The sequence below is a fragment of the Ciconia boyciana genome, chromosome 4 (genome assembly GCF_034638445.1).
Source record: "Ciconia boyciana chromosome 4, ASM3463844v1, whole genome shotgun sequence".
Classification (NCBI taxonomy): Eukaryota; Metazoa; Chordata; class Aves; order Ciconiiformes; family Ciconiidae; genus Ciconia; species Ciconia boyciana.
The window spans coordinates 22,590,392-22,618,210 of NC_132937.1; the positions used below are offsets into that span (position 1 = coordinate 22,590,392).

General features: G+C 40.2%; 1 protein-coding gene across 3 annotated transcripts in view; it reads right to left on the bottom strand.

Annotated features, from left to right (window-relative positions):
• KIF24 (kinesin family member 24) overlaps positions 1–27,819 on the bottom strand; it is a 33,816-nt gene that overhangs the window by 4,164 nt on the left and 1,833 nt on the right. The window contains exons 2-13 of one of the 3 annotated variants that reach the window (XM_072860032.1): positions 23,731–23,800; positions 22,818–23,445; positions 19,327–19,516; positions 17,318–17,415; positions 14,996–15,223; positions 13,360–13,447; positions 11,238–11,359; positions 9,516–9,621; positions 6,740–6,811; positions 5,904–6,013; positions 2,532–4,970; positions 1,502–1,595 (exon numbers count right to left, since the gene is read on the bottom strand). In XM_072860032.1, coding sequence (XP_072716133.1) covers positions 1,502–1,595; positions 2,532–4,970; positions 5,904–6,013; positions 6,740–6,811; positions 9,516–9,621; positions 11,238–11,359; positions 13,360–13,447; positions 14,996–15,223; positions 17,318–17,415; positions 19,327–19,516; positions 22,818–23,431 — 4,161 coding nt within the window. In that variant the 5' untranslated portion in view covers positions 23,432–23,445; positions 23,731–23,800. The remainder of the gene's footprint in view (positions 1–1,501; positions 1,596–2,531; positions 4,971–5,903; positions 6,014–6,739; positions 6,812–9,515; positions 9,622–11,237; positions 11,360–13,359; positions 13,448–14,995; positions 15,224–17,317; positions 17,416–19,326; positions 19,517–22,817; positions 23,446–23,730; positions 23,801–27,819) is intronic. The other 2 variants (XM_072860031.1, XM_072860033.1) reach the window with 2 other exon arrangements.

Sequence of the window (27,819 nt, forward strand, 5' to 3'; positions counted from 1 at the left end):
CAATCATTCAGAAGCTTATTTGGCAGGACTCCAGCTATCTCATGCACTGTATCTTTGTCTTGCAGGGACATCAGGACTGTAATGAAGACCAGCCCAGCTGTCATGGCATATTTTTCTTAAGCACTTTAAGTACTGCTTGGTTCAGTATGTGGCCGGTCTTGGCAGGGGTCTCTCCTGTGGCCAAAGTTTCATGGCTGGAGAAGATGCAACCATATGAAAGTGGAAGGAGAGAAACTGATACGGGAAGTCCAAGCTGATTTCATTGATCAAAGAAAGGTCATGCTGTGAAATAGCACTACAGAATATATTATAAGTTATTCACACACTGCTGGGAGGCCTGGCAAGCTTGTCATAATTCTGCTAGCCAGAAGATGATTGCTTGCTGCAAGGAGCAAATAAACAGGGGGAGGGCTGGTGTCCAATGACCAAGAGATTTAGGAAGAACAACCTCAAAAGACTTAAAAAAATAAAAATACAAAAATAAAAGATTGCTTTGTATCACTGCATTCTCTGCAACAAAACTAATAGTTTATGGCTCTTGTGCTACTTTGGGAACTTCTATATGTTATCTGGTAACACATCACATGGAGCTGGAAATCACAGCAAATAAGCCATATGACAGCTCCATTCCGAAGTCCCTGAGGCAAGAGTCCCTGTAGTTGTATTTCAGATCTGAACTGTGATAGGAATTAAAATGGTTTGATAATGTAATGCAGTAATGGAGGTTGGCTTTATTGATAAGATGAGGGAACTGGGAAGGCAGGAGGTTCTCACTGGGAAATGTTAGAAGACTGGGTGAGAGATGAGACTTCCCAGACAGCTGTGACATGCATCTATCTGGATGCAGGAGAAACAGAGAACTGGGATTGCCTGGCTAGCAGTGGGGCCATGCAGGTGCCAGTCTTTAGGTCTAGCCTACACTACTGCCATCCGAGACAAGGATAAGCCAAGAAACACTTGAGTGACAAAAGTCAAGAGCCTGTGAGGGCGCAAGTGACAGTGGTTAGAGCACTGGAGTGTGTGGGGCCAGGGGTTTGCACATCTGCAGCGTGACAGGCAAGGGACTCCCAGAAGGAAGAGGCAACATGGCACTAGTCCACCAACTGCAACATCCCAGCGTCATGCTTTAGGGGTGTGTGTTTTCTGTGGTATTGACTTACTTGCTTCAGCCTATAAGGAGAAAAACGTCACATGGAAAGACGCCCTGTTTGGTACAGTCTGGTACCCATGATGCAAGATAAGAGAAAGCTGTTTTATCAGAGACAAGCAGTTCAGAGTTGGCCCATCAGTCTCCTCCTCCCCCAAGGACCTGGCAAGGTGGAGACTGGCAAAGACACAACAGGTACTGAAAATGAGCGGCCTCTCCTAGGACTCAGGGAGGCATCAGAGAATGAGAGGAAGAACTGACGAGGAATGTCACATCACTAATTCAAGTTAATAATCTCTAAGATTAATTTATGCAGGTTCAATGGGCACGGAAATCACCATCTGAAACACTTACCGTTGCTGACATCTGATTTATCAAGCACTCCTCCTTGAAGCACAAGGATGCCATTTCATCCAGCTGCTGCCGATGGGCCTGAATTACAGCCTGTCTGATTAACATAAAATATACCACTGGTTACACAGCCTGCTGCGCTACCTATAATTACCATTGGCCTCAATAAACCCTTAAGAAGGAGGAATACCCCAGAGGAAGCCTTGCTGTCCTGTAGTCCCTGTCATTCAGAAAGTGTATACCAGTGCTCCTTGAAGTGCAGTGGACTGCACTGGTTTGGGGTTAAAGATGACCTTGATGACTGAGGATTGCTCAGAGGGGACTGCCAAAGCCTCTCATTAGCATAGGCAGCACGGGGGCACATACTGCTTTTTACCACAGGGAAGTCTAGGAGCAAAAAAGTTGTCTAATTAATTGGTGAGATGGCTTACAACCATAAGGTTGTAAGTCATTTTGGTGAAAAACAGTCAGAGAGGGAAGGCAGTGCTGCTGTTCATTCTTCTGAGCAAGGTTCTCTGACCAACAACATATTCCAGTCACGTGAATGCAGTCCAGTCCTTGGGAGCTGACAGTAGCAGCTCATAGGACTTTGAAGCTTTACATCTACACCTTCAGTGACTGCCCAGGCGCTCTATCTGTTTTTCTTTCCATAGGGATGGAACAGCTATCACCTGCTTCTTGATGGGAGGTTTTGATATATTTTAGGTACTTTACAGCTTATAGGAAGCCAACTAATTACTGAGAACTGCAGTTTGTATTATAATATTCATTCCTCTAGCATTATCCTAGGAAGCTCTAATGGAATAATTGGCTTCCTGTGAGATTTTAAAATATCACTAAATAACAGGCAAGCATATATTTATAAGATAATGACTATAAATTATCATTAATCTTATTAAATAATTATTTCATAGATTGATTTCCCATCAGTTTTTAAAGTACATATGAGTGTGATACACAAATAAAGGTAAACGTATCATGTGTCTAGAATTTCTAAGCTTCATGACAAACTTCAGTGATGAGCAAGACTTACTGTGCCTTTTCTAGGGCTTCTCTCTGCCACTTTTCCATCTCTGATGTAGCACTTGGAGACTTGCTGTTGGACAGGCCTGAGGAGCTCTTTGTATTTGCTAATGGCTTATTATCTTTGGTTGCAGATCCTGAATCCGCAGCAGAAGTCTCTTGTGTAAAAATACCCTGCATTAAATTGTTTTTTAGCAACCCTATTTCCTCACTGCTGAACAATGACTTGGCTGGGTCTTCAGAATGACTGAAGTCCTCATTCCTCAGTCCTGACTTGGACTGCAACAGCAGGCTGCTTTCTTGAGAGGGGCACTGGACTGTGTAATCCACACTTCCCACACTGAGAAAGCATGGCGCACCTGAAAAATAGCTCTTTTCAGGTATATCAGCATTCATTTCCTGAGCCATGGGCTCAGCACTGGGTCCTTGATTTGGGTTAGATTTTCCCGAATTACCACTATTATCTTTGACATCAGCATCACACTGTCTGCCACCTGTGTATTCTTTGGACGTTGAGTTACTGAGAAACAAACCACCCTCTCTCTCTCCCCTGGAGCTCGTGGATTCAGCTGCACATGTTTCTGTCAGGTCACGTCCAACAAATAAACTGTGAATGACTCCTTGCTTTGATGAACCTGAGCCCAGAAGGCAGCAGCATGCCTTCACATCACAGCAGGCGGGTGAAAGCCACTTGTCCCCTGTTTGTGGGGAACGCAGCAGGGCACAATGTCTTCCACCACGACGCATTTGCTCCCCCAGTTCCAGCATGCTGTCTGTCAGAGCTCTGCTTCTCGTACACTGCCAGCCCTCTTCCTCAAACCTTTTCTGGGAGCCATGTATGTTCCTGTCTGACATCTGCTTCACACGGGGGGACTTCTCTTGGTTAGAATACACTCCCTCTGTATCAGTTGTTTCCTCATAGTCAAGAAGGGACACTGTGAGAGGGACCATGAGCTCAGAAGTGAATTCTGAGGAACAACTGGAAGATCCACAATGGTTAACTCCATTTTTTCGAGCTTTCCATTTTACATCTGCAAGAGCACCCTGTCTATCCAAAGTGGATTCTTCCTTCTCTTCATGCTGGAGGTCGATCTCTTTGCACTCTGGAGTTCCCAATTTTAATACAGGAGAAACATACGAGTCTGAAGCATCCTTTTCTGGAGTTAAGGTAGCTTCACTGGAGTAAACGAGACATCTGTGTTTGGATTTGTACTGTTTGTGATCAGGTAGGAAATCTTTGCCATTTTTCCAGTTACAAGCAGGATCTTCCTGCAGGCAGTAAGGTTTTTCTGCGGTATTGCTTGGAGGAGGCTCAATAGTTAAGTCATAGCTCCAGTCTGATGGAGTTTTGCTGCAGCCTGCATTTTTAATGGATTCCTCTGTCTTTGGGCTGCCCTCACTACAATCCCAGCTGTCATCTAGTTCATGTTCTTGCATGGGTATTGCATATTTAAAAAATAAATCCTTTCGCTTTTGTCCTTTTTGCTCTTCTTCAGTTCCTTGTTCTCTCTGATGAAGGAAAAATGAATGTTGACTGCATTTGTTGGCGTTTCTTCTTTTCATGCTCTTTTGACTACAGACAGGTGAGAAAGAATCTTCACTGAAATCACTATCATCCAGATCTTCCAGCTGCATCCCCTCTTTGCTCTGTACTTCTGTGGGAGTAAGGCTCAGCTCCTGCTTCACTTGAATCTCCTGGGGCTTGTATTGTGTTAAAAACCTCTCAAGAGGCTGATAGTTCAATTTTTGCTGTAGAATAGGTGGCTGCTGAAACTGTTGGTGATAAAGACGTAAATGCTCTTCCCTTTCCTTCTGAAATGGAGGCAGATTTGTCCACGTTTCAACACATTGTTTAGCAAAGGTGCTTCCCCACTCCTGTCTGCTGTCAGAAGGCAGATTTCCATCTCCAAAGGAAAAATCATCTCTAGAAACAAGCTGTTTCTGAACAGGTTGCACTGTCTGGACTTTCAGGCACTGGACGGGAGGTCTGTCTTGCATATACTTGTCTCTCTGGCCACTCTCTTTTGTTTCTGCCATGGCAGCATTTTTGATGATGAAATCCTTCGCAGTGGGGTTCTTTTCAGAGTGGGGGGACAGATCATCAGTTTTCTTCTTCAGGGGATGTGCTATCCGTAGGACTCCCTTAACTGGGCTAGCATGGTGGAACCACGGTGAGCTGGGATTTCCTTTGTAGACATGTCCTTTGTTGATTCCCCTGGGGGTAGAGGTAAAAGGGACACTTGGTGGCTGGAGTGCTGCAGGACATGCCTTTGTTTTTGTAGCACTTGAGGGATGCTGGAGGCCTAGCTTCACTTTCTTTGGGGAGCTCTTTTCCCCAGGTGGCAAAGAGGGAGAGTTTTGGACGCGTTTTGGAGATACGTTTCCAGCTGTCCGACGCCTGTTTGTGACAGGGGTAGAACATTTAATCCCTTTCTTCAGCTCTTTGACCCTGTAAATGAGGCTGGCTTTAGAAAATGTCATGCTTTCAGAGAAAGAACAGTGTCTTCAGAACACACTAATGCTTTCACATATGAAGGCTAAACACTGAATTCAATGTCATGATTTCTGTTTTAATTGTCAGTGATCCACGCAGGCATTAAAACCCCTCTGCCAAAGTGCCTGAACTTCTAGAAAGGTCTACAGCACTATTTTGAAGTGCTTCCTTGAACAGTGCATAACAGGTCAAACAACTGAAGATGGTCTCTGTTTCAGTGGTAGGGGGTTGCATTTCCACACTTTATAATGCAGCATGCACAGTGCCAGCTCAAGACAAGCTAGTACTCCCCACAGCACATCACAGAGTCCCACAAGACACAAACTAGGGCTTCTGGAGTAGTTGCAGTGGGGCTAATTAGCTCAGATGATATGTGTACAGAGCTACAGTGCTGCTGGATCAGACTCATCACTGCAACTGTGACAAGCTGCTTACCTGGTATCACCCTATCCCCTCAACTGTTTCCTTTATTCCTCTTCCCCTTAAGCATCTCTTGTCCTCTTAACCCCAGCATTGCACAGCCTGTAATTCACCTCCTCCTGTGTAGGAGGAAGGGTGAAGGACTTGCACACATTCTAGGCAGAACTACCATACAAAACTAAAACAAAACTTTTGATTGCTGATGTTAGTAATCCTGCACTTACTAGGAGCACATTGATATTTTCATCACTAAAAGCTGTCATCAGAAAGGATTTACAAGACCCAGAGAATTTTAAGACCAAATCTAAGAGCTAGAACAGGTAAGGATTTTATTTGCATTGTGAAAATTGCATTTCTTGCCTAAATCAACATTTCCAATGCAACCAAAATAAAATGTAACCACAAACATCATACATGACTTTTTTCTTTGTGTTTTTCACCTTGGCAAGATTGAGCTTCATCACCCACCTGTCAGCATATCGTAAAGTGTTCAGGGTATGCTCTGTAGCTATGTGGCTAGGTGATACGTTGGCTATCATACATGTCTTGGAATTGCCGATGAAAGAATCCTTTAGCACCTAGGGTTGGAAGGGAAAAACAAGATTCTTAGCAATTCACGTATTTATTTTTAAACATGTGCTTGCTCTTATTTTACACAAAATATGAGGGAAAGTGATTTAATTAGGTCAGAACTCATGAAAAGTTAGGCTAAGTTACCTTGCATTTCCTGTAAATTAGCAACATGTACAGAGGCAGTTTAACATGAGGCAGGTGATGCACAGTTACTGTCTCTCTTTTTTTTAAATGTAGTCCTCTTGTCTCAATTTGTCTTGCAATTCTTTGTTTACAATTTAAAATGAATGAGTGTTAACTGGGGCTCTGAACAAGCCCTTGCACCAGGTGCCATAAGGGTGCCCATACGTTTTGAGTGATAAAGCGTATGTTACAACTGGAGTGAAGAAATGTTGATGATCTCTCCCATGAGTGTTACTGCACAGAAGATGCACGATTGGTTGCAGACTGGGTGGAGATGGATGGTAACTGAATGAGTCTGGAAGGTAGTGTTTGGTTTTAGTTTTTAGTTTATTTGGGTTTTACTATGCCAGTCCCCAGGACTGACTGGGGGAACTGGCAGTTGGCCTTAATTCTGTGATTCTCTTTAAAATTAATGTTTGGAAAAGTTATGCATTTCTCTTTTCTTCAGTAGTTTAATAGCATTTATTGAATCATGCCTTTTTTATTATTTTTTTTTTATTTTGTCCTCATCAGGGAAATCTCTACTGTTGCCTTTCTGCTTGTTTTACCTGAGTTAATTTGCTTTGCCGGAAGGGAGTATGTGCATGTTCCTGATCCAATGCTCGAATGCATTCCTTTAGCTACCAAAAGAAAAACAACAAAAAAACAAGAAAACAGAGGGTGAAAAACATATCAATCACACACTGGCAAGGCACTGAATTACATCAAACCTAACCTACAAATTTATTATTTTCCTCATGCACCTTTGACTCCTACTCTGTGATGTCCCTTGCAAGGGGAGTTTGCTGCTGCCGCAGCCACAAACAGCCAGCTTCAGCTGGGTTAGGTATCAGTAGCAGTTTAGCTGCACTCAAAGGGAGCAAAGCTGCAGCACAGAGCACAGCTAGCCCTGCCTGATGGCACTGTTTAGCACACACAGAGCTCCACACTACTGTGGACCTGCTGCTGCCTGCACCATAGCTAAGTAGTTTGAAGTCAGATTGGGTGTACACTTGACTATGCTGCAGCTTGCAGGGCAGGCGTACCCCAGATTCATATACCTGTAACACCCTAAGAACAGAGCTTTTTGAGCTCCATCTCTTTAAATTTATTTAAAGAGCTCTCAAATTTCTTTCTTCTAAAACAAGCTCTTCCCCTTACGAAAAAACCCCAACACTTTGGACAACAGTAGTGCAAATTCCTTATGCCACTCTAGCAATATTTTCATACCTTAGTCAGAGATAGCATGAGCTAATAAGTGCATATTCCTCCCCATACTGACTATAATCTGCAGTCTATATGTCCCATCTATGCGTGGGTACATGGGCTGCATTAGAAGGCAGTTGATCTCAAGCTATTTCCTCTTCACACCAGTGCAACACGCCAAACCCAGCCAAAGGGGAGAGCATGGACCAGCACCAAATAATTATCTGTGAGGGGAGCTGGGTTCAAGTCCACGCTCAGAAGGTAGTATAGATACAGCCTGTCTGTCTAAACAAACGTGTCACTGTGACCTCTGACAGGCTAAGAAGAACTATACACAAAACAGTGAGAGTGAAGCAACAGACTACCAAGGGAGTGGAGATATGGCTACAGAATTCCCATTAAAACTAATAGAACGTGAGCAGCTAGCTACACCCATGCCTTTCACAGAATGCATCAGATCTTCTTGTTGTTAATAACCACCAACAGAGGTAGCCTGTAGTCTTGAAGAAACATCCCTTGATTTATTACCAGCCTTGGAAAAAGATGTCGTGTTCAAACTCAAAGATGTGCACTTTTTTTCCATGTTTCCAGTGGAATAAGCACAATAGCATCACAGCCCATATCAAGCCTGGATGCTCTCTAAAATTGGCAGAAATGGACTGCATAGCCATGAGACAAGTCTTTTAGAGCAAATATCGAAAGAAAAATAAGCAGATTACAGTATTGTCATGGTGATACTAGCATGAAGCAGCCTTTCTACATTTAAAGCCTTTCTACATTCTACATACACCCACTTAAAATGACACGTATTTCTCACTTTTACTGCATTTTATTAAAAATCACACCTCTAACGAGATCAAACTATTCTGATTTTTTATTCTGCTTCTCATAATTGCAGTATCTGAATATCTTCTACTTGAAGTCAACGTGAATATTCAAACCAGCAGCAAACTTCAAACTTCATGTGTTTTAAGGCCCGAAGAGAGCGTTATGATCATTGAGGGCAGAGCTAGGTTTTACAGGCTGCAGGTCATGTAGACTTACCCAAAGATGCCTTTTATGGTTAATTCAGTCACTACTTGTAGACTGCGTTGATATTTACTCAGCTTCACACAATACCAAAAATACACACACTGATTTTAAAGTTCCTTTTAAAATAATTCCATGAGCTTACATTAAGCCTCACTTCTCAGGAATCCTTTCTATTCAGGTCCTGACTCCCCATGCCACTCAGTTATTCCCCAGCAAGTACTCAAGAAAGCATGAAGTACAGAAACACATTCACTTTACATGCTGTCTCCTAGTATGAAGGCTAATATTCCACAGCAGGAAAGCCTCTGTGCAAAAGAGCATTCTCCATTCTCAAAACAGAGCAAGGCACCTCCTATTTAGAGCACACTAAGAGGTACGGTTGTGTGCACTAACTTCTGCACTGTTGACTCATCCTCACTGATTGCATATCACCTTCAGTCTCACTTAGAGAAACCCTCAGTCATCAGTGAGCTTTGTTCATTTAAATTGAAGGAGGCGCAACGTCTTCTGCACAATTTATACTTAGAGGCAATTCTGCTTTATCTTAAATGGCATTTCTTTGCTCCTTGTCCCTCTTTACATAACTGTGTACATTTATAAAAGACAGTTTGCATTAAGAGTGCATTTCTTCCTGTTCCTTTCTCCCCACACACGAACTGCTAGTTTCTATGCTCTGGAATATTTACGTCCTTTACTTCTGATGTGAAAGAGAAGTCTGAGTTCAAGTGGTGAAAAGAAGCAGCACGAACAGATGTGCTTTTATGAAACAAATATGGCAATCCCAAGACAATATTCTCTGGAAGTAAAAGGGACAAAGCTTTCTACATAAAATATGGGGCACTTATACTACATCTAACGTTCTCCATGCTGTGTTTACCTGGCTGGCTGTAAGAATGGATTAAAAAGACTTTATTTTCATCACAAAATCTTTTCCCTCTTAAATTGTCTTTCAGGCATGAGACAAATTAAACTGGACACACTTAGTACTTTGGTTATTTTTTCCCCTCCATGGAATACATGCGTATATTATTCCATGGTTCATTTTTATCCTAAAACACATGCTAATAATTAAATACAAAACCTTCCCCAGACATGCTAATAGCTTACTGCTAAAAGACTTTGGTTTATTTCTGCTCCTTCCATTTTTGTTTGTCGATCTGAGTCTCTGGCATCAGCTGCCCTTTCACTGCCAGCCAAGTCAATGAATGATATCCTAGAAAAAACAAAGTTGCATTTATCTTAGGGGCTTTTTTTTTTTTTTTCCTTTTTCTTTTTTTTCTTTTTTAAACCAGAGGGCTGCAACACATGACATCAGAAGAATCATTAGAAATAACTACTTTTGAACAAAAAGAAATAACCACTGGAAATATCTGAGGCACCAAAATAAGCATAGCAGCAGGAACAGTGTCAGACCACCCTGGCACTGACACAATCGTAATAGAAAGTGTAATTGCATGTGATGAGAGTGCTCCACAGTTTAATGGATACACTGTTGAAAGTGCAACACATTCATCTCTCCAGATAATCACTGTGCTTGTAGCTTTCTAAGAACACAGTTAAAGAAATTTTAAATTTCTTGATTCTCCTTCCAGGTACAACAAACAATTGCCCTATTAAATAGGAATTCAGGGCAATACAAACAGAAATTTCCAGTGTAGTAACTAATACACTGAGTTTTCAGTGTTCCTTTTCCCTCCTTTCCACAAAACTCCATTACTCCCTCTCACGTTCCCTAGCTCTGGGTGCCAGCTGCTGTACTGACTGTTGCACTGTATCTTTGTCTTTGCCCTTCTTCTTTTCCTGGAACAGCCCTGACTTCTCTTACAGGCATATCCTGGGATCCTTTCCCCACTCCAGCTTCATCTCTCTTTCAGTAACAAAAAAATGGCACGCATGCCACACCTACATAACCACATACACTTCTGTTTCTAAGCCTGCCTGTTCTGCCTTTTCCTCTCTCCACTATTTGTGGCTCTTCCATTTTGCCTTGTATTTAAAATAAGATCCTGTGAAGCAAGACTGCATGGTAGTTGCTGGAAGGTTGTGTCAGCGCGTTTTTTGACACTCAGCAATAATATAGATACCTACACCTCTTCCCTCAGACCTATTTCTTGGGCTTGTTTAGTCTGCAGAAAAGATGACTGAGAAGAGGCACAATTACAGTCTTCAAATATGTAAAACGGCTTCTACAAGAGGAAGTAAACCGCTCTTTTTGTCTGCTGCAGATAGCGTCAGAGTCACACTCTCAAATTATCAGGGAGGTTTAGGTGAGGTACTAGGATTCCTCTGACCAAAGGCAAACATCTCTAATGGAATCATCTCCACCTGAGCTAGTCATCCTAGGCTCCTTTTGTAGTCAATTACAGGACAGAGGTGCTTTGAGGGGCAAATGCATCTGACCTAATTTAGGTGACTCTGCAGAATGGCATGAATTGCATCCCAGAAATTACTATTTCTTTCTACCGACTTCAAAGGTGACGAGCTCACATGCGGATAAGCCCATTGCAGACATCTGCCTTTAGCCAGATTAATGCCAGACAGGAAAAGCTTTCTAACACTGAAGACGAAGGGATGGATTTGATTGCCAAACTCCTTCACGGGAAATTTTTACAAGTGAGTTTGATAAAGCTCTCGCAGATGTGGCTTAAGCGCTCTCCCGGTGAACAGAGAAAAGGCTGTGAAATTTCTCAAAGTCCCTTTGAACCTTATCTTCTGATTTAACTCACAGCTGTCCACTAACTCAGCACCTCCTCTTTGTTTGTCTCCTGGATGTTTGTCTCAGGGCTTGACTTCCTCATCAGCCCTGGGCACTCCCGCTTCCAGTCTTACCTTCCAAATGTCCTGTTGGCTGTGTCTTTAATTTGGATTTGGATGATAGCATGAGATCGAGAGGAATCTGAGTTGACTCCAGTAGCTCCTGTGCTACGTTCTCTTCCCCCCTTCAAAATCACCTGTAAAAGAAGGGGGACAAAATCCAAGCAAATTGTAAATAAAAACACAATCTCTCAGAAAGAGATCTTGTCCTCCTAAGATGAGGTAACATTAGGAGGAATGGTTCATTACAGCCTTAAAATTTGGTGCAAGGCAGATGTTAAGTTAGACTGGATCCCTTCCAATGTTTCTTTCAGAACTTTGTATATGGACTTGCTTGCAGTGACACTACGGAGCTTAGAGAGCACACTGCAGGTAAGAAGTTGTTGCATTGCACATTCACTTGGATTTGTAAAATATCCAAACTATAAAATTAAAAACAAAAGTATGGCAGAAATGGAAGAAAGTAAGACTGCAGACATAACCTAAGAGACTCATGGGATCAACTACTTGTAGTGTTCTTTTAAAATTTTACTTTCTCATATAACAGATGGGTACTGTTATCCAGAAAGTTACACACAAAATACAGAGTGCCAAAACCTTTCTTCATTTCCATAACTAAGAGAAATTATGCCAGAGGAAGGAACACAGTTAAAAGATCAGTTATACTTGATAAAACAATAAAATAAGAAAACAAGGAAGAGAGGCAAGGCAGAAGGACAAAGGCTTCTTCAGGATACAAATCTGGATAATTCTCTTTTGCAAACTTTTAAGGACTATCGCAGAAAGTCCAGCAGCAACTGCAGCAGGGCATTCATAAAACAGTCATTAACGTTGTTTCTGGTTGTAAGAACAAATTAAAATATTACCTAGCAAAATCAATATGTTCTCAGTTGACAGATGTGCATTATTCATGCCTTTCAGTGGCCAGTTCTCAACCAGCAACCTAACCAACTGCTGCAGCTCCCAAGCATTATATTAGTGCTAAATGCAGATAATTTCTGAACCAAAGCCAGCATCAATGAATACTGAATAACTAGGCATGCATTCAAGACTCTTCCCATATATCTGCTGCAGACTATTCAGAGGCTCTGAGTCAAGCCAGTGACATTTATGTGTTCAAAAGGGCCTGTGGACAATACAAAATTATTTTTTTGCCAAGATACGTGTGAGAATAAAGTCATTTAATAGCTCTTCTGTGTATGGAATGTGATAATACAGAGGAATGTGTTAATCAACCATATAGCAAATTTACACTCTAATTTGCAGAAGCATCACCAGCATGATCTGAAGCTTGGAGTTAATGGGAAGATGAGGAACAAAATTAAATTGAATATAAGTGGGCAACATCATGCCAATTGTAATGAGTCAATTACACTATCAGGCACTTGTAATTTACAATTCCTTACTGAGAAAGGAATTAAACTATGCAAAGTCAGGCTAAATAGAAAGCAGATTAAACCAGCTTGCCTGGTGCAGGACAATGCAGAAAATTTGCTAGTGCCCTTTTAGGGCTCAGCCAGGCAAGGAAAGAAAACTGAAGATTTCTTAGATTTCAGAAAAATGAAGAATGTCAGCTAAAGATCCTAATTTTACTTGGCTGTTATCACCCATCATTATCTAAGTAGTGTCTTAATCCTAATTCAGATTAACATCTCAATCTTAAGTATTGTCTAATTTCTAGTTCTATTAAATTTAAAATGTATATATTTTGTCCCACCTTCACGTACCTTTAATATAGAAAATTTAAGTTCATAGAAGCCAAAGGAATCACACTGGGAGAAAATACTTATCCAGCTTTCAGGGTCCCTCACTGGGATACTATTTAATTTCTGGAATAGTGACAGCAGTCTATTTCTTGGCAAAGATCTTTCCATAAGGAGTGGCAGCAGAAGCGACAGCTGTAAATCAACAGCTTGCATGTCTCTAACACTTGTGATAGTGACCCAAGAAGCTTACTGAATAAAGGCACTTTTAATAGTGCTCCTCAGCAGTCTGCTGGGGTTGCCAATTTTAGAACTTTAAACAGGAACATACACATGCACTACACAACAAATAACAATCTCTGCAAATGACATATCTCACAAATCAGCAAATCAGGCTGTAGAAGACAAAAAATAATCACAAAGATAGAGGTTACCTCCAACAGTAGATCTACAGAGTCCACCTGAACCTCCCGCAGTCCAACTATTTGAACAACATGCTTGCTATCTTCTCTTGCAAAAAGCCTGAAAATGAAACATCACAGAAAGGAGATTTCTGACATCTCCAACAGCAGCAATGAAAACACATTTCAGTGCTTTGATACTGTGAAAAAGACATCAAGGCTACTGACTGGGGAGAAGCACCACTGTCACTCATTTATTTTCAGAGATGAAGAGGTATTTAATTTATAATATGTACCACTGACATTTCACTGTTAGAAACATTAGCAATGCCTTTCTGCTAGTTCAGGAATATAATAAAGCAGGGAAATAAATTATCATGTTTACATTTTAGAGTTCCTGTCTCTCTTTAAACTGCATCTCAGGCTTCTCTAGAAAGTTCAGACTCTAAGTTATGCTCTGTTCAAGTTCTCAAGATTTTTGCACAGGATTTTAAAGCAGCTCCCATAGCCATAGAGTCAGATTTCAGAGCACCTCTGCTATGAATCACACAGAAGTGTTACAGTATACAGGAAGAATACAGACATGATGCACTCAGGAGGAAATTTGGTCTTCTCCTTCAATGACATGTAAGATAGCTAATGGACATGCAGAGAATATAAGGACACTCTTTCTTCCTTAGTAAAATGACTCCTTACATAGCAGAGTATACTACCTGTTCCTTAAAGACTGTTTTGGAGAGAGGGAACACACATGCACAGAAATAGGTGCTTCCTTTGTGAACAGATGCTCACTGCCCCAGGCAGAAAGCCTCCCTCGTGATCCCGCCAGTGTCCTCTAAGGAATAGTGCTCTCAAGGCTGCTAAAGGTCTCCAGCTGACAGGCGATGTTCTTTCAAGATCACTCTGAAAAGTTTTCACTGCTGAGATCTTAACTGACTGCTAATTTATTTAGAGATTTCAGACCAGTCATTTTTTTATACCAACTATGTACTGAGTTGTCCCGATTTCCATTCTGGATGGAGCTCCTGCAGTAGAATACGTCCATCCAAACAAATCTGGGGCTGAGGTGCTACTACTGAGGGTGATGGCAGCATCACCTGCAGAGGCTTGCTCTGGTTCAGTCACGGGGCTGCCAGGTAAAGGCGCTCAGAGAGAAGGTGAGCAGACTCTGCAGTGTCAAGCATGACAAGTGCGAGATCAAAGGGATCTTTAGAGACTAGAGTAGCAAGAGCCAAAGCCCCACTGGCACAGCAGAAGGGACAGCCAGAGATTGTGTTTCAGCAGGGAAAGACAGGGACTCCCACAATGGTTGGCATAAGAACTGGCCACAAGAAGGTTCTTTCTCTACCTATGGATGTTCAGCTATTATATTATTATAGTGTAAGCAAAACAGCATGAGCTCATATCTCAACCATAGGTCCTTATTCTTACTTATTTCCCCCCCCAAAATAGTAAAAACCAGGAGCGCCTATTAATGCCACAGTATTTAGTCTCAGATTCTGCCTTCCTCTCTAAGTAGCTCTTAGGAACAACCCTAATTAAATCCATAACATTTACTATAAATGGTAATATGTTAAATGTAATTGCATGAAACAGTAACTGATTTATATGCAGTAAGCAACTGTTCATAACCATAGGTTTATAGTAAAATGTATTTTTATTTAAGTACCTCTTCCTTCCGTTTAGCAGGTCATAAAGCTGTCCACAGTAGATCTCATAAAAACTGATCAAAACAAGGAGATCTTTCCTTGACTGTGATGCTTCCAGGTGTCTAAAGATGTCCTTGGCAGCCAAGGCGTAGAGTCCTGGGTTCCGGTGAGTACCTATCATAGTGTAAGTCTTGCCAGCACCAGTCTGCCCATATGCAAAGCAGGTTGCATTGCCTCTGTGAAGATAACTTATATTTTTAGTGTCACATCTGATTTATTCATATCTATTAAAAAAGATTCTGCAATGTCGATATCTATCTATAGTGGCCTCTTAGCAATGAGGTTTGGTTTGCTCTCCAATCTGGGAAACTGCAAAACACTTAACAGTGATTCCCAAGTATGTCCTACGGAGATCTGTCGTGTCACAGAGTGCTGGCTCTCTTCCTTTCTTCCAGATGCCAAAAATGTATTTAAGGAAACTAAGAATTCATTGTTATTCTTCCAGCTGTTTAGATGCTGCAGAAGTATTTTAGGATTATGAATGGGAATCCTACTGATTATGAATCACAGAGAGAAATGACTGTGACATGAGATGCAAAACAACCACAAATCAGGTTCTGTATTAACGCATGTTGTACTTGATGAAAATTAACACCCCACCCCTATAATTTACTGAGCGAGGTTACTTTGTCTCAAGCTGCAGTCCTGCACCAGCTAAATCAATCTAAAGAGCTGTTGCCTAGGGGAAGGTCTTGCTCTTCGTTTCCTCTGCTCCCAGCTGTGTGAACTACCCCACTGACCCACCCCTGCCTGTGCTGGCTCTGATGTTTGACTTCACTGCACTGAAACAACAGAAAGGTTTCCACTTTTTTGCAAGCTAATTTTCTGCTGTTTCAGTGAACTGGAGTACATCACAGAGGATCACAAAATATGCCCAAACTGGCTTCACGTAACCTATGGGAATGTGTCTAGTAGGGGGTAAGGAAGAGGATTATCCCCTTTCAGTAGCAGAGGGCTGTTTGGTTCACTCACTCCAGCTAGTGAAATCACAGTCTTGGTTTATTCCAGATTGCTCCAGCTTTGTCATCTTAAGATTATAATGGCAATGCACATAAAATGCCAAGGAGGTCTCAGGATATGGCTGCACTGCCCTTCAATCCCGTCTACATTAAGGTTACTGCGTGCCTACTTCTCCTTCCCCATCCTTGCTCTTATACAAGTACTGAACCCAGAAGTATGATGTGAAAAGATTCAGGGATCTGAATCAGCAAAAAAAGAAATACTACAGAAAAAATTATTTATTCCCCCCCACTTTAAAAAAAAAGACTTCTTACTTGGCTCAGTACCTCCTGGATGCAGAGAAATGCGTAAAAATGTAGGGCTGCAGTAAGCACAGTGAACAATTTCTTGCCAGCTTAGATTGCAAAATTCGCTCACTGTGGTGTCAGATTAGACAAAGGCCAGTGAAGGGGATGCAGCAGGAGGGACAGAAAAGTTAGGGAAAGCTGATAAAAAACAGTGGCATCTCTTTTGGTGGCATTACTGGATTAGCTGTAACGTGAACTGGGCCTTTAGTGATTATTACACAGCAAGCTACAAGCCTCATTCTCCTTTTTCACTCTCCTTTTCTCAAGAGCGTGATATTTTCTGTCTCTGCTGATGATACTTGGAGATTTCCAGAAAACAGAATGCTCCATTTTGTTAATTTTCAGCATGGATATGTAATCCTTTCCTTCAAAGACTCAAAAATGTAATTATATTCAAGCTTGTTACTTTGCGTGAAAATAAGATCACTCATGTAAAGCCACCATCAATTTCCCATTAATCAGGAAGTATGTAATTATGATTAAACCTCTAAGCAAATATAAATCAATAAAACAAAAATAAATCACAAGGTTATTAATAATTTCTATTGCCCTGTGAACTGTGCAAATACATGCAAAAGTATCTCAGAGCAGTCTCATGAAAGAGGTAATATTATTCCTCTACAGATGAGTGTGCTATACCACACAGAAGCCTTTGTTAGAATGCAATTAGACTTCAGAAATCCTGGCACATATTTTTTCATTATAGGCTGGCCATGGTGTCTCTTTGTTGCAGCTGCGGTCCAATTTTAACTTCCTCTGTAATTTCGATTTCTCACCAAATGTGAAGAAAGTTTTCTCTGAGTTATTTTGTCAAAATTGCAACCAAAGACATTCTAAAAGGGTGAAGGTATGTGGCAAAGGTAAAATGAATGTATTTCTCAAAAGATGTAAAGAGTAAAAGGAAAATTAAAGCACTATATGAAATTGGAAAACAAAAAGGCAAAAAAATAACAAATGTAAGCACTGATACCCTACCCGTTAAAAATATGTTGAATGAGAGGATGAGCTGTCTTCATATACACATCCTGATTGGTACATGACTCCCCAAAGACTTCATCAAAATAAAAAACATGCTGAAAAATAAATATGATCTTTACATGAAAATGAATATGTTTCACTTCCCCTTCACCCCCATTCAAAGGTAAATTTAAATACAGAAGTCTTTCCAGTAACTTCATATGGCTTTGGATCAGGTACAAAGTGATCTAGCACATTCAACATGCAGCATGACATATGCAGGAACACATCATTACGACTAATCAAGAGACTGAGGGTAGGGAAAAAAAGAAAAAAAAAGGGAAGCAAAGATGCCTTAATTTCCCATCCTTCTGAAGCAGAACATACCACAACCTTCTGAAAGGGGGGGGGGAGGAAGAAAAGAAAAACACTAATTAAAGAAAACCCTCATCTATTCCTGAAGTTAATCAGCCTACAGATGTACAATAACACTATAACAGTAAAAAGAACTCAGAATCAACTCTTGACTCTCTCAAAATTAGTCCTCAGTTGTGATTAATTGTCTCTGTTCTGCAGACTTAAAAACTTTTTGTGCCAGAGAAGACAGAAGCTATTCCTAAGCAAAGCTGGATTGTATTATCTCAGAAGGGGGCAAGAAAACCCCAAACTTCCCACACTCCAGATCTGACTCAAAGCAGCAAGGTCTCTGGAAACACTGCAACAGAGTTCATTATGGGCTCCTTGTAGGTTAAGAATACTGTTTGCAGAGACAGTCACAAACATCACATTTTCAAAAGAGCCTCCATGGACTGGTGTCTAACATTGCACTGTAATAAATTCACTGCAGTGTAAATTAAGGTGGTAGATCTCTAGGACTGAGAATCATTTCAACGATGCACAAACAAACCACACTATCACACAGGCAGATTAAACCAGGGAGTCTCAGCAGCTACACTCAGCTCAGAGGGCAGATGTGCTCTGTCGTGGGCCTGCAGTTTGGGTCCCCCAGCCATAGAGCTGGAATATGCCCAGCCATCTCCCATTTGCTCTGTAGCCTTTCCTTTCTATAGGAACCAGAGATGGAGGCAGGGCGAGTAGCCAGACTTGGAAGCAGAGAAGTTCTCTTGGGTCCTATAGAATAAACACAGCCTTTGCCATCGCTTTTTTTTTTTTTTTTGGACTATATTGATTGGTAGCAAGATTTTGTTTGTCTGTACTGACATAACAAAATAAATTAGTGGTTATTTCAGCACTGAGATACTAAGGTGATAAGCACCACATAAATGCCAAATATAGGTAGTGAGATGGAGGGAGCGGGGTAGAGTTGCTGCATGTGTCGCACCGTAAAAGGTGGTACATGAACCAGGTCCGAGAGAGCTGCAAACTGAATTTTTACTGGATAGTCCAAACAGTTGTTCCTAGGATCCAGACTGTAAAAATAACAGCCAGTAGAGTGAGAATGGCTTGCTACTCTCTAGAAATCAGTTCTGTTCCTGGTGCTGTCAGTCAAAAGTGAGAATTTGAACTATGACAGCACAAGGTATTTGGGATTAAGAAACAAAGACCAAAAGGGAACTTAATTTTCAAAAGCATTTGAGAACAAAGGAAGGGAGCGGACGAGGGTGTATGTGATTCATTGAAACAGGCCTACAGTGCTGAAATAGTGAAAAGGGAACTTCTTACTGAAGTACCACAAAAAGCTATCAGGAGGCTCTGCAGCAGGCAATTCTGTAGCAATGGCATGTAGCAGAGGGTTTTATTTTGCCACATGCAAAGAAAGCTGCATGAGGCATGTTTTTGAGGCTTAAAGTTCTGGGCTCAGGTTTTCTGCCACAAGCTGGCATAAGTCAGAAGCAATTCAAATATAGTTATGCTGAGCTCACAGAAGACCCCACCACCTATTTCAGTGCAAGAAATGCAGATAGCCCTTTTCTGTTTCCCCTCATTGAAACTCCAAGTACCATTTGCTTTATCCCACCATGCAAGTGACTGGCCCATAAAAACAACATTTAAGTGGAGCATGTTACCTGTAAAATATATTGGGTGAGATCAACTGCCTCCTTCTTCTCATGAAGAAGTAGGGTTTCTTTATCTTTCACTGTGATGATATTAACCTCCCCACGTCGCTCCTCTCTCAGGCCTAGAGGACGTTTTCGGACACACACTCTGATTTTTTCACTCTCTGTCCATGGAGTCTCTTTCTCAGAAGTACTGGATCTACAACAACAGTGTAGGTTTACATTTTAAAATCAGGTTACTACACAATCTAGACTACGCATAAATGTGTTAGTTTTATCAGGTAAGTATTTCTGTCTTCAATGGCTTATAAAAAAAACCCCAAAACACATCTTATTGTTACACAGTGAAGTTTCTGCTGTTTTTTCCTAAATAGACTGATGCTTTTTGTGCACTTCTGTTAAAAGAATAGTTGTGTTTATACAGCTACATTCCTGAACTTGTTGCTGGACTGGTATATTTTCAGTTGTCCACAAACATGTGACTGAAGCTGGCATAATATGCAACTTAACTTAATGAAATTTAATCTTGCTGAAATTATTCACAGTCATGATTCGTCATTTAATTATGTACAGATAAAAGTATGAACAGATCTTGAAAAGGAGGGGTTATAATATTTAGTTGCTTTTCCTCTTATACTGACTTTCATTCTTCCTATTATGGGCTGTCAAACAGGTTACAAGTAAATGACTCAAACTGGGAAACAAGACAGTACCACCATGTTCCTATTGAGCTAAAAGAAAACTTGAAATATTGATCTCATCATTGTCTCCCCTTTGGTCTTTTATCATTAAAAAACTATGCAGTTTCAGACGACAGGCAAAGTCGTGCTCTTGTGTTCTGCTAAGTCTACTTTAGTTCACTTTGAGACACCTCAGAAAAATGAGGTCATTTTGTGTTTCATTGATTAACCTGCATCACCATTTTGTGATGCATCATACAGAATATACTTGAATTCAACCAAATTGTATTCATTCCACCTTTCCCTTTTTCAAGCTGTCCTCAGCCAAATAAGTAATGATTTTCAGCCTGGATTTGAATGTCAATTTGTGAGAAAAAAATAATTTCAATCAAGTACCAACTTGCACAAAAGTAGTGTTTCTGCCATGCTGTCCGAATGCCCTTCCAAAATATCTTAATGTAGCAACTGAAAACTAACATATGCTAGTTGTCTAGTAAAATAAAACCAAACCCACAAGTTACTCAATATCTCATTACAACTACAAGCTTGTGGTATCATTGCTGTTCGTGCTGCGTGATTCCCCAGAAGCATACGACATGCAGATATAAATCTCAAGATGCGGTCTTCGAAGACTACACATGAGTAATCTTTACTTGTAACTGAAGCCCCTTTAATTTTAGTACAGCTTTACCAGGCAGACCAGGATCAGGCCCTGCGTTTAGATGGAAAATTCTTTCCCCTGAAAAGAAAGGCAATGATACTTGAAATAAGATGCTTCATAAGCTAGTGTGAGCTTATAGATATCACTAGGCACCAAATGTTGTCCAACAAATGATCAGAGTTTAATTCTCATGTCAGAGGCTGGATTTGGTGACCTACAGAAAGAGCCTGTCGTGCTCTAAGAGCCTGAAGGAGGAAGGACTGATTGCAAGATTTGGAGAAAGGAAAAACTGAAGGCTTGGAGGCTCCATTTATGAGAGAAAAGGCATAAATTATTTCTAGTACAAAATACATTCAATTAAATATGCCTCTGTATGGGAACAGAATGCATTTTAATTCTACATGCTGAACCTAAAGTTTAGGTTTTCTATTAACCTTTCTTAAATAGAAATTGTATTTTATAACAAAATATATTTATTACTAGAAAAAACAAAAATCTTGACACAGATCATTAGAAACCTGACTAGACAATAGGTCAGAAGAATCACTATGCCCTGTCTGCTATGGTCAAAATCAAGCCATTTGCTGTAGGCAAGTGCAAAATATATTTAAGCATATTAAAAGAAATTTAATCTCTTTTTCTTTCTGCCATCTGAAATCATGCCAGTGTTTTCCTATGTTTTTCATAGATGACACTAGATTAGCCTTCACAGTGGTCAAATCACAAGGTGACATGGAGATGGACGGATTCAGTGGAGTTAGGCACTTGCAAAACAGGAATCACAAACCCTAGTGTCAGCAGACTGGCCCAAGCCTGGAATGCACAACACGTACTCTGCGGTCAAAACAGGAGAAAGAGAAACTCAGGCATGTCAGGAGGAGGATGCAGACAGCCCACAAGATGAACCATAATGCCAGGCACAGAAGAATGTGCTTAGGAAAAAACAGAACAACAAGGAAAGAAAGTGAGAACAAGGGAGAACATGGCTCTATTGCAGGATTAAAAATCTTGAACTACTCTAGCTGAGCCATTAGGTTATATTTTATCATTTTTTACTTGCCAGCAATATGAATCCTGCCCTTTTAGTTGCACCTTGGCTCAACTTCTAGAGACAGAGAATGCATTAAGATGCCAATATACGTAGGAGGTTAGTGCACTTCTCTGGAAGGTGGGAATGATTTTTTTTCCAGCAATGGGGAGTTAAAAACCTGTGTCTTCCATTCCACAGGTTAAGTGCTCTAACTACTATGTCACCTGAGTACTTTTCCACTGTGGCAACAGCATCTATCCCTCCAGGCTACACGCACACTCAATGGGAGTTGTAACCCACACCCCAACTCCATGGATCCTCCCACACACCAAATCTTCACCACAGCCTTCCCGGACCAAGTCCCAGCCTCATAAAGCTAGCTCTCTTCACATTTCAAAACAAAGCCGCCACGACTGCATTGCGACAAGCTAGATGCTGGTAGTATGTGTGCAGAGGGGTATGTACTCTGCTGCTGAATCAGGAAAAAGTTATTTTGTGCTCTAAAAATGTTGCCAGGGTAGATTTACCAGTGGTTCAAGATAACCATAGCCCCTCTGTTACCAAACACTGGGAAAAGCATGAAAGTTACAGATCATGTGCCTGGGGAGCAGCTGCAAGGCATCCCTCTCACCACCACATCTATATCCCATCCCAAATATATTCATTCTGTTTCTTTTTAAAGCTCCAATTCAGAAATTTCTTTATAAACAAATATAGCCATCACAGCATGTATCCTTTTTAGTGGGAAAAACTTGACAAACTTCTCAACAGACAATGCCATATTTTGGAAAAATAGTGTTTTGCAAGATAGTCTCATGGAAAGAAAAAGAGAAAGAAACATTGACCAAAACACCAAGAAAACAAAGCCATCTATTCTGAAAGACAATAAAGACTATTCTTAGACAACCTTGGTGAGTAGTAGCTGGTGAAATTCAGCTGATTTGTTCTACCAGACTTGGAGAGTTGCAAGTACTTATTAATATCTCTCTTCTCTATAAGATTTTGCATTGCTCTGTAGTGGTAGGATAGCTTATGTGGAGGTGATGAAGACAGATTCTCCTCCACAATGAAGAAAGAATTAATTATGACTAGCTTGAAATACAGCAAAATAAAGGTGACTGATTATTACCTGATACAGGAATGAGGTAGTCCATAATTATACCCTGAAATATGAGTTATTGTTTGTACAATAGGAGCTTCGGCATCCCCCAGGAGAGGAGCAATATCATCAGAAACTGTTGGACAGCTCAGGTCCTTTTTTGTGCATATTCCAGGAGTGTTTAGGTCTCTTCTAGTTAATCTGATCAGCTCTGAATCATGCGGTTGAATGTGTCCCGACATTTCCCCTACGCTGTTCTTCTCTTCATTGGCACTGAAATCAGATGAACCATAGGATTCAGATTCAGAGTCTTTAACTGTTCCATCATTTTCTTCAAAGAAGGACTCAAAACGCAGCTGTCTACGGGGACCTGATCTGGTCACCTGAGGCTGAATGAAAAGGCCACTTGGTTGAAAATCTTGCTTGCTTAAGTCTGCAATGTCTTCCTCTTGCATAATTTTGATTATTCTAATGAGCTGAAAGAGTCGTTTGCGGTCATTCATGTCGTGGACCCCCAGTTTGGTATAATCTTTCATGGAAACTTTGGCAAGCTCATCAATCTTCTGAAGACCAAAGGCAGCAAAATGGGGATAGTATTTTTCAAGTTCTGCCTCACAAAGGCATTCATAAAGGCATGATGCCATCTTCAAGCTAAAGTCTACAAGAAATCAAACAAAATAAATATTAGAATCATATGAAACATCACATCTGACAAAGTTACTAATGAAGAAGCTACACATTTCCTGATGCCATTACCTGCAGTTAGGCTAGAAGCTTGTTTAACTCCAAGTTTACAATACACTAGACTGCCAAACACTACAGAATAGAGCAATAACAACAATAAACTAAACATGAAACAAATATTTTATCTATGAAATGATATTTTAAAATTATAGACAATACACAATAATGTGGAAGAAATGCACAATGCACTGTTACTTACTGCTGCAGAGTTCCTACACGCCTGATGTCTACTTGATGAATGCCGCAGCTACTGAAACCTTGTCCTCAAGCTACAGAATGTAAAATGCCTAATTTTAGACACTCAATTTAATATCAGGGCATGTGGTCTAATGTGGTTCAGCTATCCCTGGTTAACTGACCAAAGGAGAAGAAATTGCATTTGTCTTCACCTCAAGCTGAATAATTAAGACCATTCATCTTATAGATGAACTACAGCAAAGTTGTAGTTTTGTTGCGTAACTTTCTCTTGTATGTCACGAATCTTGTGAGCATTTCTAAGTGTCCTTGACAGAATAGCCAAAACATTCTGCGAAATCTGAAACACAGAATTTCTCTAAATCTATATACGCTACTGGAACGCCATACTTGCATTCTTGGGAAACCCAAAAAAGCAACATGCATCACTGAAAGGTATGCCAAAAAACCCTCAACTCCTTCACTCATGTCTCCCTAGCAATGCATTGTGCAGCTGTCTGTATCCAGATGGATTAATATCTGCAGATATTTTTACTTGTTCCATAAAATGGAAAAATGATAGCACTTCAAGTATCTGTTGCCCACTGCCTTCTTATATCTTTGTTCAGTCTAGGACCTTAGAAAATACAGCTTTTACTCATATTTGGAGGTTACAATAATATTCAATAAAACCAAGTTATTTAAGACTGTTTTTCCCCCTGTAATTCAGGGTAAGTTCTTTGGCAGGATTTTCAAGCATCTCTACACTAACATTATATAAGAAAATAAGGTCACCAAATATCACCCCCAAATTTGATTCCACATCATTAATTAACACATTATGTTGAAATAATAATAACAACAAAACAATAAAGATTATATTAAAGTGCTGATTGTATAAGATATTACAGAGGCCAAAAGGTGCAGTAGAGGACATCTAAAAATGACTTAGAAGCTAGACAGAAGCTGTAGACAGTAGTTAGCCATAACAAAATTACGAGATTCAGCAGTAACAAGCTTCAAGACAAAAACATTGGTATGTAGGTGGACTTACTTAAAGTGTATGCATGTAATGCGATTCTGAATCTTGAGGTAAAGTCAGAGCTACCGCTGAGATTGTTAGATCCTGGGAGCGGGAAATCAAAATTGACAGAGAGGGTAACAAACCCAGAGAGGCTATGACACATGCGCAAGGGTTTTCACAAGCATTCACAATTTGCCAACTTCTCTAACAGATGAAATTCCACAGGAAATTCAGACTTCATTTAAAGAAGGGTTATGTTTTTGCAAAAATGCCTGTCTTACATAAGGTAGCTTAAAATACAAAACTAGTACAGGTCCTGTGTAACTGTCTGTATGCACTGCCACAGGAAACTTCTTTTGTTTGATGAAAGGAGCAGCTAGAACACAAAGCCAAGACACCAATCTCAAAGTACTGAGAATGTGTTAAAGATGAAAACACACCAGCAAATTTCTTTTGTCTATTCTCACTCTGTATCCTAGATTACACTTACATCTTTATGTATGCGTATGTTAAATACAGAGTGGCCAAAGACCAGTGCAAGAACTAATTCATAGTTAACCTCTGTTTGAATTATAATGTTGAACACAGGAGAGAGAAGAGGATAAAAAGGAAAAAAAAATGGAGACATTTCCCAAAAGAAGAGCAGCAGACAAGGGGAGAGGACTAAGAATTTTGAGGTGAAGGTTCTAATTAAAAATTAAACAAAATATATTTAAATAGCTAGAAATCACTGCACAGACAGGTTTCCATTATCTGGGGTAGCAAGGAACTAGGATTCTCAAAATATGGAAAATCCAAGTAATATAGCTACTGCAGAACATACGAGAAGGTTAGCACTGAGAGATGTAAGCAGCTCTGCACGGCTTATTGGCTAAGGCTCTGTGCCATGTGAAAGCAACTAAATGGCTTCTTAATGAGAGCTGGCCCAGGAAGTAATGTAACTGCTTCTGCTTCCCCAGATATAATAAATCTTACTGGATCTAAGTGGTTTCAGGAGATAACTCCAGTGTCTCTCCATCCATGGAACAGCAATTTCACAACCTAGGAAAACCGAACATTGACTAATAAAGGAGTAACAAATTATTTAACCATGGAAATGGGTTCCAGCATTTCAGATTACTTTAAAACTCAACAGTAGACAATTTTCTAAAAGATTTGGTCTGGTTCATACATGAGAGAATTCAGGGGCAATTGGAGTTGTCAGCGAAACCCTTCTGGCCTTTTAATCGGCAATGCTCTAAAAGAAAGGAGCACATTTCTCCTCATTAAAAGAATACTTTAATTGGTCCAACACTGTACAGTTCTTTGTGTCTGCAGACACTGTTTCTAAAACAGATACATAATTCTTCAAAATAAATTGGCTTTGTAAAGAACTAAGAGGAGTATCAGTAGGTTTTCAAGAATCCTACATTGTTAATAATAATGCCATCTTCTGGCAAGAAAAGAGAAGACTTTTACTTTTTTACAATAAATAATAGCCAGCATTCCCTCACTTATTGTCAGGATCTAATTTTGTTTGTTCACCTGAGAGAACATTGTGTCCTGGGGCAGAAAAATATAACATTCTTCAGTGTGGTAGCTTCATATCAAAGCCCAGGTCCTGTTCCCCGCAAAGCTACAAGTGGCTTCACTGGAAACGGGATTGAGACAAAAGCCTCAGATTTCTTAAAATAGTTGGATATAACATATTTTGAGAATGAAGTGAGTCAGTATGGAGGTATAATTCTCCATGAGCACCCAGTTACAAGGTTAGACAGTCTCAGGCCTAAGAAAAACTTTTCACTCAATTTCTGCTACAACATCGCTCGTAATTCTTTGCTGTTCAGTGGTTGCCCTTCCCATTTTAGCTGGCAGACAGACTCAGCTTCACTTTGAAATTTTCACCTTCTCACACAAGGGACCTGCTTTGCCACTGACAAAAAGATGCTGAAGCAGGTCAGTGAAACAGTGAAGTCAAAGTCCAGAGCATATTTACTTACTAATACACAAGCTAGCAGTGAGGGAGAAACAGTTAATGGTGATAGACCTTACTGCTGGAACACGTGAGATGTCTGAACAAGGGACCAGTCAGCCTATCATCTTTGTGTGGCAAACCTGAGTTCTCTACAACTTATTTCTTATTGCAAAGAAGTTTTACAAAGATCTTAAAAGGCTGCCAGATGCTGGTAATGGATAAGTACTTATTGTAAAAAAGCATTAGAATGTTATATAAAGGGACCAACTCAAAGCACAGAATAAGATCACAGCTTGTCATGAGAGAACTCCTCCCCTGTTTCAGTAATAGAAGTTTTTTAAAGGTCAGAAAGCTGGGGAAAAAAGAAAAGTCAGGCGTAAATAGTACAAATGAGCGGGTACATTTTACATATTCTGAAGGAAACTAACCACAAAATTATGCTCTAGAAGCTGATCCTCCATTTTAAAATGCTTTTAATTATTAATTAGCTCTTACACAGATCTTTTTATTCTCAATGCACTTTTCAAAGGGAAGAAAAGGCTGGCCTTCAAACATACTCACTCAGTGTCAGTCACTGTGCTAAAATAAATCACATAAAATCCCTATATAGACTATTTTAAGAATAAAGCAGCCTTAGACCACTACATCTTGATCCTTATTAAGCTCTGATATATTAAAGATCTCAGAGCATCGTTTACTTGAAAAACACTCACATGCCCTGTTATCCCACTGTAGCTCACTCATATTTACCTGACCATTTTAGCCGACTTCCACTGATACTCCTGAGTGTCACCACCGAGACATGACACAAGTATCACTATATCCATATTTTAAACTAGGGAAATTAAGTCATGGCAAAGTGAAGAAACCTTATGTGGCACTCCTACAAATGCAAACTAATGCAACTATACATTTAATCCTGCAAATAATCTAGAGATAATAATTCTGAATCATAAACTCTGGTCTGATCATTAAAATAATTTTATTAGGAACAATTTTTAAGGGCATCTGAGAAGCGTAATAATTGTTAATCAGTGTACAAACAGCACCTTGTTTTCCTGCCTATCACTTTGTATTATGTAAATAATTTTGCTTTACAAGTACCTTATAAAAACAAAAGTTCAGAACTTATAAAA